General features: G+C 40.8%; 1 protein-coding gene across 4 annotated transcripts in view; it reads left to right on the forward strand.

The window, feature by feature from the left end:
• The window catches only part of SPRED2 (sprouty related EVH1 domain containing 2), a 111,120-nt gene extending 93,980 nt beyond the window's left edge, over window positions 1–17,140 (forward strand). For all 4 annotated transcript variants that reach the window (XM_056567938.1, XM_056567937.1, XM_056567939.1 and 1 more), the window contains 2 exons: window positions 14,431–14,577; window positions 15,305–17,140. In XM_056567938.1, the coding sequence (XP_056423913.1) occupies window positions 14,431–14,577; window positions 15,305–15,952 (795 nt within the window). In that variant the 3' untranslated portion in view covers window positions 15,953–17,140. The remainder of the gene's footprint in view (window positions 1–14,430; window positions 14,578–15,304) is intronic.
• The last annotated feature ends 816 nt before the right edge of the window (window positions 17,141–17,956 follow it).

Below are 17,956 nucleotides of genomic sequence, written 5' to 3' on the forward strand. Positions count from 1 at the left end.
TCACAGTAGGTATGATGTTCTTTGGATGCAACTCAGCATTCTTTCTCCTCCAAACACGACAAGTTGAGTTTTACCAAAAAGTTTTAATGAGGTTTCATCTGACCATATGACATTCTCCCAGTCCTCTTCTGGATCATCCAAATGCTCTCTAGCAAATTTCTGACTGGCCTGGACATGTACTGGCTTAAAGGACAACTGCAGCGCAATATACACTTATCCCCTATCTACAGGATAGGGGATAAGTGTTTGATCGCGGGGGGTCCGACCGCTGGCACCCCCCTCGATCTTCCTAACGGTGCGCCGCCATTAGCGCTCATGTTGAGGTAGACTAGGTAGACTAGAGGTCGACTGTGATGCCCCGTCTCCTCCCCGTCCCCATACAGTTCTATGGGGGAGACGGGGAGGCACGAACGCTGCCTCCCTGCCTCTCCAATAGAGATGTATGGAGGAGGCGTGCCGGCTGCAACATCATGCTGCAGCTGGCACGCCCCCTGCACGGGACAGCCGCGGCCCCGTACAGGAGATCACAGGGGGTCCCAGCGGTCAGACCCCCCGCGATCAAACACTTATCCCTTATCCTGTGGATAGGAGATAAGTGTTAATCACGCTGCAGATGTCCTTTAAGCAGGGGGACATGTCTGGCACTGTATGATTTGAGTCACTGGCAGTGTAGTGTGTTACTGATTGTAGCCTTTGTTACTTTGGTCCCAGCTCTCTGCAGGTCATTCACTAGGTCCCCCCGTGTGGTTCTGGGATTTTTGCTCACTGTTCTTGTGATCATTTTGATACCATGGGGTGAGATCTTGCATGGAGCCCCAGATCGAGGGAGATTTAGATGTCTTGTATGTCTTCCATTTTCTAATAATTGCTCCCATAGTTGATTTCTTCACACCAAGCTGCTTGCCTATTGCAGTTTCAGTTGTCCCAGCCTGGTACAGGTCTACAATTTTGTTTCTGGTGTCCTTCAACAGCTCTCTGGTTTTGGCCATAGTGGAGTTTGAAGTGTGACTGTTTGAGGTTGTGGACAGGTGTCTTTTATACTGATAACAAGTTCAAACAGGAGCCATTAATACAGGTAACGAGTGGAGGACAGAGGAGACTCTTGAAGAAGTTACAGGTCTGTGAGAGACAGAAATCTTGCTTGTTTGTAGGTGACCAAATATTTATTTTACCGAGGAATTTACCAATTCATTAGAAATCCTACAATGTGATTTCCTGTATTCTCCCCCCCCCCCCCCCCCCCCCCAATTCTGTTTCTCATAGTTGAGGTATACCAATGATGAAAATTACTGGCCTCTCACCTTTTAAAGTGGGAGAACTTGCACAATTGGTGGCTGACTAAATACTTTTTTTGTCCCACTGTATATTACCAGGAGTTACTACTATGGAGAATATGTTCTCAGGAGATAATCCTATTAAGCATATATTACCATGAGTTACTACTATACAGCATATATTCCCAGGAGATACTCCAATTCTATATATGTTCCCATGAGATTCTCCTATGCTACATACCGTATATTTCAAGGAGATATTTCTATGCGGCATATATTCCCAGGAGATCCTCCTATACAGAATATATTCCCAGGAGATCCTCCTATACAGAATATATTCCCAGGAGATCCTCCTATACAGAATATATTCCCAGGAGATCCTCCTATACAGAATATATTCCCAGGAGATCCTCCTATACAGAATATATTCCCAGGAGATCCTCCTATACAGAATATATTCCCAGGAGATCCTCCTATACAGAATATATTCCCAGGAGATCCTCCTATACAGAATTTATTCCCAGGAGATACTCCTATACAGAATATATTCCCAGGAGATCCTCCTATACAGAATATATTCCCAGGAGATCCTCCTATACAGAATATATTCCCAGGATATCCTCCTATACAGAATTTATTCCCAGGAGATACTCCTATACAGAATATATTCCCAGGAGATCCTCCTATACAGAATATATTCCCAGGAGATCCTCCTATACAGAATATATTCCCAGGAGATCCTCCTATACAGAATATATTCCCAGGAGATACTCCTATACACAATATATTCCCAGGAGATCCTCCTATACACAATATATTCCCAGGAGATCCTCCTATACAGAATATATTCCCAGGAGATACTCCTTTACAGAATATATTCCCAGAAGATACTCCTATACAGAATATATTCCCAGGAGATCCTCCTATACAGAATATATTCCCAGGAGATCCTCCTATACAGAATATATTCCCAGGAGATCCTCCTATACAGAATATATTCCAAGGAGATCCTCCTATACAGAATATATTCCCAGGAGATCCTCCTATACAGAATATATTCCCAGGAGATCCTCCTATACAGAATATATTCCCAGGAGATCCTCCTATACAGAATTTATTCCCAGGAGATACTCCTATACAGAATATATTCCCAGGAGATCCTCCTATACAGAATATATTCCCAGGAGATCCTCCTATACAGAATATATTCCCAGGAGATCCTCCTATACAGAATATATTCCCAGGATATCCTCCTATACAGAATTTATTCCCAGGAGATACTCCTATACAGAATATATTCCCAGGAGATCCTCCTATACAGAATATATTCCCAGGAGATCCTCCTATACAGAATATATTCCCAGGAGATCCTCCTATACAGAATATATTCCCAGGAGATACTCCTATACACAATATATTCCCAGGAGATCCTCCTATACAGAATATATTCCCAGGAGATCCTCCTATACAGAATATATTCCCAGGAGATACTCCTTTACAGAATATATTCCCAGAAGATACTCCTATACAGAATATATTCCCAGGAGATACTCCTATACACAATATATTCCCAGGAGATCCTCCTATACAGAATCTATTCCCAGGAGATCCTCCTATACAGAATCTATTCCCAGGAGATACTCCTATACGGAATATATTCCCAGGAGATCCTCCTATACAGAATATATTCCCAGGAGATCCTCCTATACAGAATATATTCCCAGGAGATCCTCCTATACAGAATCTATTCCCAGGAGATCCTCCTATACAGAATATATTCCCAGGAGATCCTCCTATGCGACATATATTCCCAGGAGATCCTGCTTTGCAGGATTGTAATTTATAGTAGGTGCAGAGGTTGCCGTTAAGCTCGGTCACTAAAGCTGGACGCCCTTAACAGATTTCACACTGGGGCCCGACCGCTTCAGGTTACACCTTCTGCCTCTCTGTTTAGACAACTGTTTTGAGTTTTCGGAATGAAGAATGATAAATAGAGCAATATGGGAATGAGTTTGGCTCCGTTTCAGAGTTTGCTGTAGTTTTTCCAATACATTGTACTAATAATGGCGGATCTTTGAGAATCCTTTAGCAAAATGCTGGTTGTCATTAAATAGCCTGCCTTCTACAGGGGGATATGCCATAAGTGTCACCCCCAACAATCTCTTTGGTCTGCAGGTTATTATTAGGTCCTGTGATGGTTTCAGTGAACAAGTTCTTATATCATAGTCTTGTAGAGCCTTTTTGTTCTTCCATGGTACTTTCCTTGTGTCCTTTTGATAGTTTGTCTGTTTTATTTGTGGCGGAGAGTGTGCACCATATGTATAAATCACATGTGACATTTCTTTATGGTGGTTCAGGTGACTTCCCCAAAATATTTATCGCACCCTTGGTTCCAGAGCACTGTACGTATGTTAAGGGTTACAATACATAACACAAACACGAGTCCAATAAGTGTGAAACTGTAATTGACAGGGGAGAGGGACCTGCCCATGAGGATCTATAGGGGAGGGGAAAGGGAAGGGCAGCTAGTCATCTGTGAACAGGTCGGAATGCAGACATTCATAGGGCAACAAAGTGACAGCAGAGTTATTGTAGGTTGTTGGCTGCTCTGAAGAGATAAGTAGCCACAAGATATCCTGTGCTACAGATCCAGGGTGTAAACTGGCTCTCTTCTTATGAACCTGATAATGGTAATTTTAGATTTGAGATCACGTGGTCAGCATTGTTACATTCATCTGCTTTGGTATCACAGTCTGTGTGAATTTGTACTTCGTGAGCAATGTTCTTATTCTGGTAGGGTCAGGAAGCCTTTTTATTGGAACAGGCAGCCTGCTATTTTGGTTGATTCTTCTCCCTTTTAGGGTCTGTTCACACGTACAGTATCCTGCACAGATTTGATGCGCAGGATTTCAAGATGTGTTTAGTCAATCGGTTTACATTGAAATCTGCAGCTGAAAATACTGCGCATCAAACCTGCACAGAATACTGTACGTGTGAATAGACCCTTACAGGGATTATCACAAGAATAGACCCTTACAGGGATTATCACAAGATTAAGTTATTCCTTATACACAGTATAAAAGATAACTAGCTGATCAATGGAGGTCTAACTGCTGGGACCACCAATCATAAGAACCAGGACCCTTGTCCTCCAAGGGGATAGGACTGCAGCATGCATACTCGATCGATGCCATGTTCACCTGCTCAGCACTCAGCAGTATTGAGAAGGTCTATAGAAAATGAATGAATTAGCAGTTGAGCGTATGCAGTGCCACTTCATTTTATCAGAAGGGCAATTGATCATCATTCTTGTGATTAGTGTGGGGGTCCCAGTTATCGGACCACCACTAATCAGCTAGTTACATCTTGGGATAACTCCTTTAATGATGGGTTGAAAAGAGGGACCTGGGCAGGTTCTTACCAAACATGACGTGGGGGAGAAGATGCCCACCTGAGCCGCATCTCAACAAACCTTTTAAAGAGTTGTACTGGTGATAGTTTTCTATATTTTTCTTGGGGTGCTTTAAATAAGAGCAACCATACTCACCTGCCTTAATCCCCATGCCACAGCAGTTCTGACTACTCCCATTCCCAGCTGCTCTTTTCGCCTTCCTGCTTCCTCTGACGTGTCATCTCTGCAGGAGCTGCCCACTCAGCCAATCACTGACTTAGTGGGGGGGGGGGGGGGGGGGGTTAAGGTCATTACTTCATTCACTGGTTGGTTCCGGGGGCAGTTACTGCAGGGACAACATGCTGCTCTAAAAACACCTTGACGGTGGGATTGGGGCAGGTGAGTAGGGTTGCTTTTTTATTTTTAAAGCACCCAAAGTCAAATATAAAAAATAAAAAAAATTAATTGTTTTAATAACCTGTAAGCTTGACTGTAAACCTTAGGGTAGGACTACTTTGGTTCTGTGACATCCATCTTTAACCCTTTAAGGACACAGTCAATTTTATTTTTGCAATTTAGTTTTTTCCTCCTCGACTGTTAAAAATCATAACTTCATCCACAGACCCATATGAGGGCTTGTTTTTTTGCACAGCCAGTTGTCCTTTGTAATGACATCACTCATTTTACCATAAAAATGTATGGCGCAACCCAAAAAATATTATTTGTGTGGGGAAATTAAACAAAACAAAGCACAATTTAGCAAATTTTGGAAGGTTTCCTTTTCACGCTGTACACTTTACGGTTTACGGTAAAAAATGACATACGATTAAAAGGATACCCATGACTACATACTTTTCTATTACTGTACCATTTAAAAAAACTCAAACCTTTCAACCAAATTAGTTTAAAACCCCTCTAATTTCACGACCTATGACTTTCTCATTTTTCCGTATATGCGGCTGTCTAAGGGCTAATTTTTTGCGCCGTGATCTGTACTTTTTATTGATACCACATTTGCGTATATGAAACTTTAAATCATTTTTTATAGAAAATGTTGGGGGGGGAGGGGGGAATGTGACAAAAAAGCAGCAATTTTGGAATTTTTTCTTTTTACATTTATGCCGTTTAACGTTCGGGATCGTTAACATTATATTTTGATAGTTCGGACATTTACGCACGCAGTGATACCAAATTTTTTTTTTTTTTTTTTTTGCTTTTTGGGGGGAAAACGGGGGGAAAAAGGGAAAATTTCTATTTTAATTAGGGGAGGGGATTTTTTTACATTTTTTTTTATACACTTTTTATGTCCCCATAGGGGACTATTTATAGCAATCATTTGATTGCTAATACTGTTCAGTGATATGCATAGGACATAGCACTGATCAGTGTTATAGTTCATCTTCTGTTTTGGTCTGCTCAATCTCAGACCCAGAGCAGAAGACCCCAGGAGACTGACGGAGGCAGTTGAGGGGACCTCCGACTGCCATTTTAGATGATTGGATTCCCGCGGCATGCCATGATCTGTATTGATCACGGCATCTGAGGGGTTAATGGCGGGCATCAGCGTGATTGCTGATGTCCACCATTAATCCCTCACGCTGATGTCAGCGGGTCTCTGCCATTCCAGTGCTCGCGTCATGTATAGGACGTAAATGTACGTCCTGGTGCGTTAAGGGGTTCATTGATTTTTGGTTGCAACTCACATGACTTTGCCACCATTGGCCACAGTACACGTGGTGTAGGACTGCAACCTGCTTTTGACTTCTTATTTATTTATTTTTATTTATTTTTAATTGCCAAATTAAACTGTAATAAGGTCACATGACAGCAAGTTGCACAAATTGTTTCGGTTACGGGACTTGGATTAGATTTTCATGTAGCCATGTGGCCCTGGCTTTATTTTATAGATCTGTTGGCCAAAAGCGCGTTCAGCCGACAGTTCTTCTTCCTGACTCTCTTGTACACATGCACGCTCTGCTCGGCCGAGCGTTCTTGCGTTTTAAGGTGGGCTGATCTCCTACGGGAACAAATGATCTAGCGTGTTTAAAATTCAACATGCACAATTGTTTTGTCCCCTGACATTATGCCAATTGAGGGATTGTCCGCACAATCAGTGTTTTGCAAACAGTGTGTCTCCAGCTGTTGCAAAACTACAACTCCCAGCATGCCCGGACAGCCAAAGGCTGTCCGGGCATGCTGGGGGTTGTAGTCATGCAACAGCTGGAGACGCACTATTTGCAAAACACAGTCATACATATTCGTTACGGGCTTCCACCGACCATCTTATAGCTTCTTATTAGAGATGAGCGAACTTACAGTAAATTCGATTCATCACAAACTTCTCGGCTCGGTAGTTGATGACTTTTCCTTCGTAAATTAGTTCAGCCTTCAAGTGCTCCGGTGGGGTGGAAAAGGTGGATACATTCCTAGGAAAGAGTCTCCTAGGACTGTATACACCTTTTCCAGCCTACGGGAGCACCTGAAAGCTGAACTAATTTATGCAGGAAAAGTCATCAACTGCCGAGCAGAGAAGTTTGTGACGATTCGAATTTACTGGCTGGTTTGGCTGTACGGATAGAGAATCCCAGTAGGAAATAATATCAGTAAGGGCTATTCTCTTCCAGTAGGAGACACTTTGCTGGTGAGTAATGGAATTCCCATTGGGCCTGTGAGCTGGCAGTCTGGTTCACAGCACCGTGAATATTAAAATATCTTGTGTTCTACTTGGCATTGTTCAGTAAAACTATTTCCTCTGGTTTAAAATCCTAGTACAAGTATATTTTAAGCTTTTCGGGTTGCATCAGCTGTTGCGTTCTATTTTAAGGTCGGCCTCAAGTTGAAAATACAGGGTAGCGATCTCAACCCTCTAGAAGTGACCACTGGCAGACCTTAAAATACCACCTCTGCTTGCAGTGTGGGAAATGCCTGTGTCGACAAGCTTTTAGAAGTCGCCACAGATTTTGTTTTTCCATCATTCTGAAGGACATTCAGACCTTTTAGTTGTGTGACGCGACTGGAAAGCAGTCATTTGCAGTTTCTTTTTGGACTCTTTAAAGGGGTACTCAGGTGGAAAACTTTATTTTATTTTATTTTATTTTTTTTTTTAATCATCTGGTGCCAGAAAGTTAAACAGATTTGTAAATTACTTCTATTAAGAAAGAAAGAATAAAGAAAAAAAAAGAAAAAATGTACTTCTATTCAAAAAAATCTAAATCATTCCAGTACTTATTAGCTGCTTTTTTGGAACACAGAGCTTTTTTGGAACACAGAGCTCTCTGCTGACATCATGACCACAGTGCTCTCTGCTGACATCTCTGTCCATTTTAAGAACTGTCCAGAGGAGAAAATCCTCGTAGAAAACATACGCTGCTCTGGACAGTTCCTAAAATGGACAGAGATGTCAGCAGAGAGCACTGTGGTCATGTCAGCAGAGAGCACTGTGTTCCAAAAAGAAAAGAATTTCCTCTGTAGTATTCAGCAGATAATAAGTACTGGAAGGATTAAGAATTTTTAATAGAAGTAATTTACAAATCTGTTTAACTTTCTGGTACCATTTTATTTACCCTTCTAGCGTTATTAAAGGGTGTAAAAAAATAAATAAAAAAAATATATATATATTGTGTGTGTATGTATGTGTGTGTGTGTGTGTATATATATATATATATATATATATATATATATATATATATATATATATATATATATATATATATATATATATATATATATATATAATATATATATAAAATAAGGTTTTCCACCAGAGAACCCCTTTAAAGCAATCCCTTTTATGTTTTTTTTTTTTACACCCTTTAATAACACTAGAAGGGCAAATAAAATGTATTTAAAGGGGTTATCCACCATAAAGTAATTTTAGTAAGTTCTTGCCGGACAGTAATAGACATGCTTATGAAGGGTCCATGCTTGTCTTGAGGTTAGTTAGCTTCTGTTGTGAGTCTACAATAACATTGTGGCTCTCTTTTTGGGACCCAGCTATTTGCTGTTGGAGTTTGTTCTCTCAAACTACAAATCCCATGGTTCCTTTTTTGTAAATGTGAGGTCATTTTTCTTCCTCTCTCACATTAGCTACCGACCCATTGAAACACACCTGTGTTCAATGCAATAGTGTTTTCTGACCAGGGTGCCTCCAGCTGTTGCACATTCTTGCAAAATAACCTCCCACCCAGCACTCACTCCACCCATTGAAGCAAAGACAGACTCCCTCTGAACACCTGACTAGTGATGTAATGTCTCGAGCCTCACTGCAACCTGGGAAAACCTGAGACCTGAGTAATTTTGTGTGCTGTTAATGTAAATAATGTTGGGGCAAAAATCACAGGAGAATGGCGAGACCATCATGAAACACAGGTACAGACACTATTTTAAGAGCTACACTTACTATTCAGCCCCTGTAGCATATTCAAATAAAAAAGATTGCGGAATACCCCTTAATCCTATACTATAGTAAAAAAAAAAAAAAAATCTACTCTATATAGTAGTTAGCTTTGTTGCTTTTAGTGCTGGAGTCCTGGACTTAACCCCTTAAGGACGCAGCCCATTTGGACCTTAAGGACTAAGACAATTTTATTTTTACGTTTACATTTTTTCTTCCTCCCCTTCAAAAAATCATAACTCTTTTATATTTTCATCCACAGACTAGTATGAGGGCTTGTTTTTTGCGCGACCAGTTGTCCGTTGTAATGCCGTCACTCACTTTACCATAAAATGTATGGCGCAACCAAAAAAATACTATTTGTGTGGGGAAATTAAAAAGAAAACCGCAATTTAGCAAATTTTGGAAGGTTTTGTTTTCACGCCGTACAATTTACGGTAAAAATGACATGTGTTCTTTATTCTCTGGGTCAATACGATTAAAATGATACCCGTGATTATATACTTTTCTATTACTGTTGCACTTAAAAAAAAATCGCAAACTTTTTAACCAAATTAGTACGTTTAAAATCCCCCTATTTTGAAGACCTATAACTTTTTCATTTTTCCGTATAAGCGGTGGTATGAGGGCTCATACAGTAATCTGTACTTTTTATTAAAGGGGTAGTCCAGTGGTGAACAACTTATCCCCTATCCTAAGGATAGGGGATAAGTTTGAGATTGCGGGGGGTCCGACCGCTGGGGCCCCCTGCGATCTCCTGTACGGAGCCCCGACAGCCCGCGGGAAGGGGGCGTGTCGACCTCCGCATGAAGCGGCGGCCAACACGCCCCCTCAATACAACTCTATGGCAGAGCCGAAGTGCTGCCTTCCGCAATCTCCGGCTCTGACATAGAGATGTATTGAGCGGGCGACACCCGCTATCTGGCCGGAGAGCCGGGGCCCCGTACAGAGATATCCTTAGGATAGGGGATAAGTTTTTCACCTCTGGACTACCCCTTTAATACCTTATTTGCTTATACAAAACTTTTATTACATTTTTTATTTATTTTTTTTGGAATAAAATGTTATAAAAAAAAACAGCTATTTTGGAATTTTTTTTTTTTTTTACGTTCACGCCGTTCACCGTACGGGATCATTTACATTTTATTTTAATAGTTCGGATATTTACGCACACTGCGATACCAAATATGTATATAAAATTATTTTTTTACACTTTTTGGGGGTAAAATAGGGAAAATGGGACAATTTACGTTTTTATTGGGGGAGGGGGTTTTTCAATTTTTTTTTTACTTTTACTTTTACACTCTTATAGTCCCCATAGGGGACTATTTATAGCAACCATTCGATTGCTAATCCTGTTCAGTGCTATGTATAGGACATAGCACTGATCAGGGTTATCGGTCATCTTCTGCTCTGGTCTGCGGGAAGGCAGATCAGAGCAGAAGACTCCCGGAAGGCAGCGGAGCCAGGTGAGGGGACCTCCATCTGCCGTGCAGGATGATCGGATCGCCGCGGCAGAGCTGCGGGCGATCCGATCATCCTGTTAAGTGACCGCGATGCTGCAGATGCCGTGATCTGTATTGATCACAGCATCTGAGGGGTTAACGGCGGACATCCGCGGGATCACGGGTGTCCGCCATTACCGGCGGTCCCTGGCAGCGATCCACAGCCGGGACCTGCCGCGCAAGATGCCGGCATCGCTCCAATGCCTGCGGTTATGCTCAGGACGTAAATGTACGTCCTGGTGCGTTAAGTACCACATCACCAGGACGTACATTTACATCCTGCGTTGTTAAGGGGTTAAAGGGGTATTCCTGTGTGGGTTGTTTTTTTTTTTTTCTTTTATGTGCACTTTGTGCTACAGGGGCTGTAAACTTAGTGTAGTTCATAATATAGTGTCTGCGTTTTATGGATGGTCTTGCAATTCTTATGTGATCTTTGCCCCGATGTTCATGTTTAACAGCATACAAAATTTATGTTGTCTCAGATTTTCCCACTTTGCAGTTCTGCGACATTACATCACTAGTCAAGTGTGGAGAGACTGCTGGGTGGGGGTGGGGGATTGGTGTGGAGGAGAGTGCGGGAACTCCCCCCAAGATTTCTACTCAAGGGCTGGTCCTGCTTGACACCAGCTAATGGGAATAGTGTTCCTGCTGTGGAAAAAAGTGCAGGAACTCCGTTCCCATTCATTCCAGCGGGAGTTGATCCCTGTATAGACCTCCTGTAAGGTTTGGTTCATTTAGACTGTTGTTGTGATGGTTTACAGTAGAATAAGTTCACAGCTTGCAAAAAAGGGTCTACCTGTGTCGAAGCCAAACATTTGTTTGCAGATAACAAAATGTAGAGAAGGAGCATTCTGCATTACAAAGGAATGTGGAAAAGTGAGCAGGTTTGCAAGGTATTAATAAGAGTATTTATTTTTACATTAATGGTGTATTCACACATACAGTATCCTGTGCATATTTGATGCGGAGGATTTTAAGCTGTGCTCAGTCATTTAGTTTACATTGAGATCTGCAGCAGAAAGTCCTGTGCATCAAATATGCGCAGAATACTGTACGTGGGAATAAATAGCACCTGTGGCCGATTTTAATCCTAAAAAATTAAGCTGTTACTGTCATTAAATAGCTTATGGTGCCCTGATCAAACACATTATTTTACAGGTTGTTGATACACCCATTCACTCTCCCTGGCTGTATAACCCCACCCATCACCTGATAGTCACTCCCATTTTTAAAATACAGTACACGCCCATCTGACGGATTCCCTTAATTGTTAGAAAACTTTAAACTCAGGAATGGAAGAAATTGTAAAAAAGTGTGAGATCAGGGGACGCTAAGCTATTGAATGGCCGTAAAATCTCACTTTTGGGGTGTCTGATAGGTATTCTTTAAGAAGAATATTTTCCGGTTAATCAGAAATGGAAAATACTTGTCATGGTGCCAAAAAAAAGTGATATGTTACTCAGTACCTAATCCTGATCATCTTTTACATATAATGTTTGTGTCTAGGACCTATATATCCCTAACAAATAGCATTTATACGTTGCTCACTTGCTTTTTCTTCTTGCCTTATGGAGGGGGAGTGTCCATCTCTCTCCCTCACTGTGAGGATTCATCTGCTCTGAGTCTGGAAGTAGCCTGGCAGTCTGCAAATCACTGCACAGCAGTTTGTATGCATACATTTTGCGCCTATCTGTTCCGAGTAAAGCTGGATACTAGTCAACATAACTCTCACTATGTGTGTCAGTCAGCTTTCACAGACTCCTGCATGTCTGATCAGCTTCTTTGTAATTCAGGACTCAGAGTAAGATTTGGGTGTACACACATCCTTTGTCTGTAGTTTTGCAAGAGGCACACAGCTGGAGAATACACAGCTCTAAAACAGAGTTTTACAAAGATTGCACCCCCAGCTGTTGCAAAACTACAACTCAAATCATGGACGTTGTACTTTAGGAACATCTGAAGGCTGTAGTGGATACCAACACACTTTATGGCCAGTATTCAGTATGCTGCAAAATACAGAGTAGTCTGTCTGCAAAAAGATAGATAGCGCCTAGTGGTGGCTATTTTCATTTTATAAATTTTTTTGTAAAATTGAATTTTTTTAAAATAAAGGTATATTGAAAAAAGTCATCTTATCAGTAGTACTACAAATTATTAAAAACATTTTTTTATAATGATAGTGCCTCTTTAAGTCAAATTGGGACATATAAGCCCACATCCACTTTAGGTAGGGTATTCCTAAACTTCCACCTATTGTGGTTAGGTTGGCTCCATTGGGACTGTCCCACCAAAATCGGGACTGTTGGCAAATATGATATACAATAACTAATAATAATTTATACTTGGCTCTGTTAACATAACAAAAGATGAACTAACACACCATTTAATCCCTACTTGAAGGATATTTTAAGCCCTGCTTCTATTCTGCCCAGAATTACCCAACAAGTTGTCCAGAGGCAGCGGCAAAACCACAACAGAAATGGCTTTTAGGATAACGCAAAACAAATTGCACGTAGGATTACATGGAAGTTTCCCTGAGTTGTACTGTTTCTATGTTATTGTCCTGTTCCAGCCTAGGAAGTTATCCAGTGAAAACGACATGTTGGCTCCTTCAGGTTATTTTAGTTAATCCCATTCCTTGTTTACTGGGACCACAGCTATCATTACGGGAGGGGGTGGATGCTTCCTGTCTCTGCTGGTGGCCCAGGCCTCAGATGTTCTTTATAAATGATAGCGCTTCTGGAAGTACAGGCTGTGATTCATAGTTTGCAAGCTGCAAATGTCTCCCCAACTTCTGTTCTCCTCACTCTTTGATAAATCCTGGAATGTGACTGCGTTCTCAATGACTATCTGGAAACTCATTATCGCTCATTTTAGAATTACAGAAATGCCTGTCTGCTTAAAATGAGGGTCAAGTATGTGGGGAATTGCTGTTCTTGAAGGGCCATTTTGCTGTTTAGAACTAGTCCTTAGTCTTTGAGTTAAATGACCCTTAATGATAACTTCAAAGGGTTTGGTGATCTACAGAAGATGGCCTACCCCCTTTGTCTATCCATCAGATACATTCAAGCCATCTCTTTACATTGACAGATTATACCTTTTCCAGAAATATATTCTTCCAATGCTTCACTTTCCCGTTATTTTGTTAAAAAGCCTGATTACCAGAAATGTAAGCCATACAATACATGAATAAGGTAGACTTTTGGGAATTCTTTTCTAAAAAAAAACAAAAAAAAAAAACTTCCTTTTCTTTACCCTAAAAGTCATACTCTAGTATTTCTTTCATTATCCCCTGCTACATCCAGCCGACCTTAGCTCATCTAATACAAATAATGCTAAATGGGTTTATCCATAGGCTCCTCCATTGGGCGCATGGCCTGGTGGCATAACAATGCCCAATAGGACCATGAGTGCCCTTAGAGGACAACCTCACTAGGCTAACCTACTTAGTTTTGTTGAGAATGGTAATCTGAGACATATTCTACATGTCCTTTTTTGTAGTGTTTTCTGGTTGACATGATGCTGATTTGCCCTGTTGTGTGGACATATCCAAAGTCACTGCAAAATCTGCAGAATACAAAAGCAAATTTTATGGATTTTTCCATCTGTACATGCACCTAAGAATCATTAAACCAGCCGAGCCCAATGTATCCAAATCTTAACACTATTGATGCAAAAAGGAGATCCTGGCTTCACAAAAATGGCGGAGGACCTGTTTGACTGCATCACTTGACTACAATATTGTACTATGTGGTTAATACTGTTTTCAAATCCCCCTCCTAGTTTTTGGTGCTCTGTGTAAAATGTTTCCAGCTGAAGAATTGGCACCTTTTTTTTTAAATTTTGTTGCTTCTCTTCTACTTGCAGACTGGCACAGATAGCTCCTCGAACTCGTCACAGAAGAGAGAGGCACCAGTGAGGACCATCTCATCTCCTTTGACGGGCGGAAGTTGTCGATACAGCACCTTGAGTCCCATTGACTTTTACAGCTCGGAACACTATCCTCCAGAACAAGTATGTATTCTCCTAATGGAATTCTTTTTTTTCTTTTTTTTCTTTTATCCTTTTAGTGCATTTAAGATGGGAAAAACAAAGACACTTTGCTAAATGTATTAAAGTGTCATTGTCACCGATCAGGAGAATGAGCCAGGAGAAGTGACTGGCACTGCTGTTCATTTATAAGCCTATGGAGCAGCAAGACAAAGGATTGCTGGGAGCCAGAGAGTGAACAGAAATGCAACGCACTTTTTCTGGTTCCTTCTCCTGATCAGTATGATTTTCAACACTGAGAACCAGACTGATCAAAACTATTGACTTGTCCCTGTGACAGAGCCCATTAAACAATCCTTTATGCCTACAGTTCCTATGCAGACCTAAGTGTCACCATGGTAACAGACTACAAATAAACCCTGTCTAGTCCTTCTTAGTTTTTGCTACATTGCATATGGTAGACAAGCAAAAAGTAATGGACAGATGGACTGCAATATAACTGCAAGGTCAGACAATAAAGAATTGATAGTCTAATGTCATGGAGACAAAGGTCTGCATTGGAGCTGTAGAAACAAAACACTTCTTTTTTATTTCTATAATTACAAGGCATTGACAGACAGGATTATGTTAATATTGAGCTGTACCACAATGATATCTGATCAGGTTTGTGCTGTACCATCATCACTTGCGTATGATTTTATACTTGAAATGTCACACCTATAGATTCCTGACCACGGTCTACCTCTTTTAGTCATTACCTAGGCCACCTCGACATGTCAGCTTTCCAGATGATGACGATGAGATTGTCCGCATCAACCCAAGGGAAAGAAGCTGGCTCACAGGTTATGAGGATTACCGCCAGGCACCAGTCCAACGCAAATACTTGGAGACCGAGAACGCGGACTCATACGTTCGGTTTGCCAAAAACGAATCCTCAAAACATGACTACAACTATCCTTACGTAGACCACACAGACTTTGGCACGTGCAAGGACCTTAAGGGCCCCGTTATAAATACACAGCCCAGCCGATGTAAGTCTAGGAGAAAAGATGGCGAAAGGTCCAGATGTGTATATTGCAGAGACATGTTTAACCATGATGAGAATGGCCGGGGCAAATGTCAGGATGCTCCAGACTCAGTCCGAAACTGCATCCGCCGGGTCAGCTGCATGGGATTCGCAGACTGTGTCCTTTACCACTGCATGTCTGACTCGGAAGGAGACTACACGGATGCTTGTTCATGTGATACCAGTGATGAAAAGTTTTGCCTCCGGTGGATGCTGCTCGTCCCTTTGTCAATCATTGCTCCTGGCATGTGCTGTTACCTCCCACTACGAGCTTGCTATACCTGTGGTGTCATGTGTGGGTGCTGTGGTGGCAAACACAAAGCAGTGGGGTGACCGTGCGCGAGGCCAGGACATTCTACCATGTGTTTCTGTTAACTGTTTGCTAGGAAGCGCTTTGGCACGAAACACTCCCAACAATTTGGGTGCCAGGGGCCCAAGCTTTAAAGCCAGCTGCACCGAGCCACAAGAATTTTAGAGGAGGTTCCTAGCGAACTCGCTTTCAGCTTGGAAAGCCGTATTAATAAACACGTAATAAGGCATTTAAACAGAGTTAAGCTGTGTGAATGGAATGTGGACATGTTGAGTCTGTCAGGACATCTTGGCAGCGTAATGTCACCTGTAAATAGTCTTGGCACTTCCAGAGATGTGCTATGCAAGCGCCATAATAGAGAGGTGAGGGTTTTAGAGCCCTGGAAGGAAAATGGTTAATGTTAAACTAATAAGTATTTTAATCTGCACCCAGGTATTCTGTGCTTATAACTTAGGATAACAAGAATACCACAATGCAGTATTGTTGTTTCACTTTTATGCCAAAACCATTTTATTTATGCATATGTAGTATTGGATGTCCATTACCATTTCCTTTATTTTTCACCTTTCATTTTTATTCTAGGTATCCCAGATTTTTCTTAATTTATTTGGGATGCATTGGAAAAACCCAAACACTCCCAATTTGCACATAACCCTTGAATAGGGATTTTGTTCCTGTCATTCTACATAGAATATGGCACTCATTCCCTATTACTATTGCAGTAAAGATATACAGTACACCCTTCATATTGTCGCCTTATAATGACGGCGACTACATAGAGGGTGCAAGAAAACACCTGCTATGTAGTTGCCAAAAAAAATTGGTGTTTTTTTTTTTTGTTTTTTTTTTTCTCTTTTGGAAAGGGAATGGAATATCTTAATATTTTTCTAAAACAAGTTATTCGTTTTTCTTAAAAATGTGTATATATATTTTTTTTATTTTATTTTTTTTCCCATTTGTTTCCTGTTTTGTATATGTGTTTCTATGGGTGTATGTGCTTTTGTTTTTTGTTTTTCCTTACCAAACACTACAAGTTTAGTACAGTAGTATAAGTTATGTTGCAGAAAGTTAAAATGGCAGCTGCATTTACAAAAAGAAAAAGCTATTGTAGATAAAACATGTATTCTGTTTGTATAATAGACTTTTCTCTGACCTTTCCTGAAGACTAGTGAGGCTGACCAAAATTAAAGGGGTTATCTGGCAGGAGAGGGAAGGGGGGGGGGGGGGTAAAACTATGGCCATTGTGTGGTATTTAAAAAGAAAAAAAAAAAAAGAAACCTGTACTCCAGCACTCCCACGGTGCCTCTGGTGTCCAGCTCCTGGACACCGGAGGCACCGCGGGAGAGCTGGAGGGAAGTAAAGTATATGTATGTATATATATATAATATATGTATATATATAATATATGTATATATATATATATATATATATATATATATATATATATATATATATATATATATCTCTAACACAATGGCCATTGCCAGATAACCCCCATTTAAGGAATAACTTGTGCTGGTGTAGCCAAATTACCTGTTCTTATATTAAGAGAATGTGTTACTGTTCACAGTTCTATATGTAAAAAAAAAAAAAATTACTTATATCGACAACCTGTAAGACATTTCTTTCCGCTTTTCTATCATACTGTTTCCTGTTGGGAAATTTTCATCCAAAACAATTTCAATGCCTTTACACTATAGGGGAAGATTTACAAAATGGCGCAAAGAGGGCCTGAAGTGTAACAGCCAATCAAGTGGCAGCTTTTATTCAGTTTACCTTGGATAAATGAACGCCCATTGGTTGCTTTAACCTTTGCGCCATTTTTAGGCATCCCCATCTTCTTTCACAACAACGCTCTTCTTTTTTACTATATAATAATGCACCACAAAGAGATGTGGACGGCACATGGTGCCTTTTTTGTAATCCCCTGTCTATTTTTGTGGATTGTTCCACTCTTTTAGGTCCCACTTTCTATTCTAGACAAGCTTATTGTAGTTTAAGACACTAACTTGTATATAATTGCCTTA

Source organism: Hyla sarda, chromosome 3 (assembly GCF_029499605.1).
Source record: "Hyla sarda isolate aHylSar1 chromosome 3, aHylSar1.hap1, whole genome shotgun sequence".
Taxonomy (NCBI): Eukaryota; Metazoa; Chordata; class Amphibia; order Anura; family Hylidae; genus Hyla; species Hyla sarda.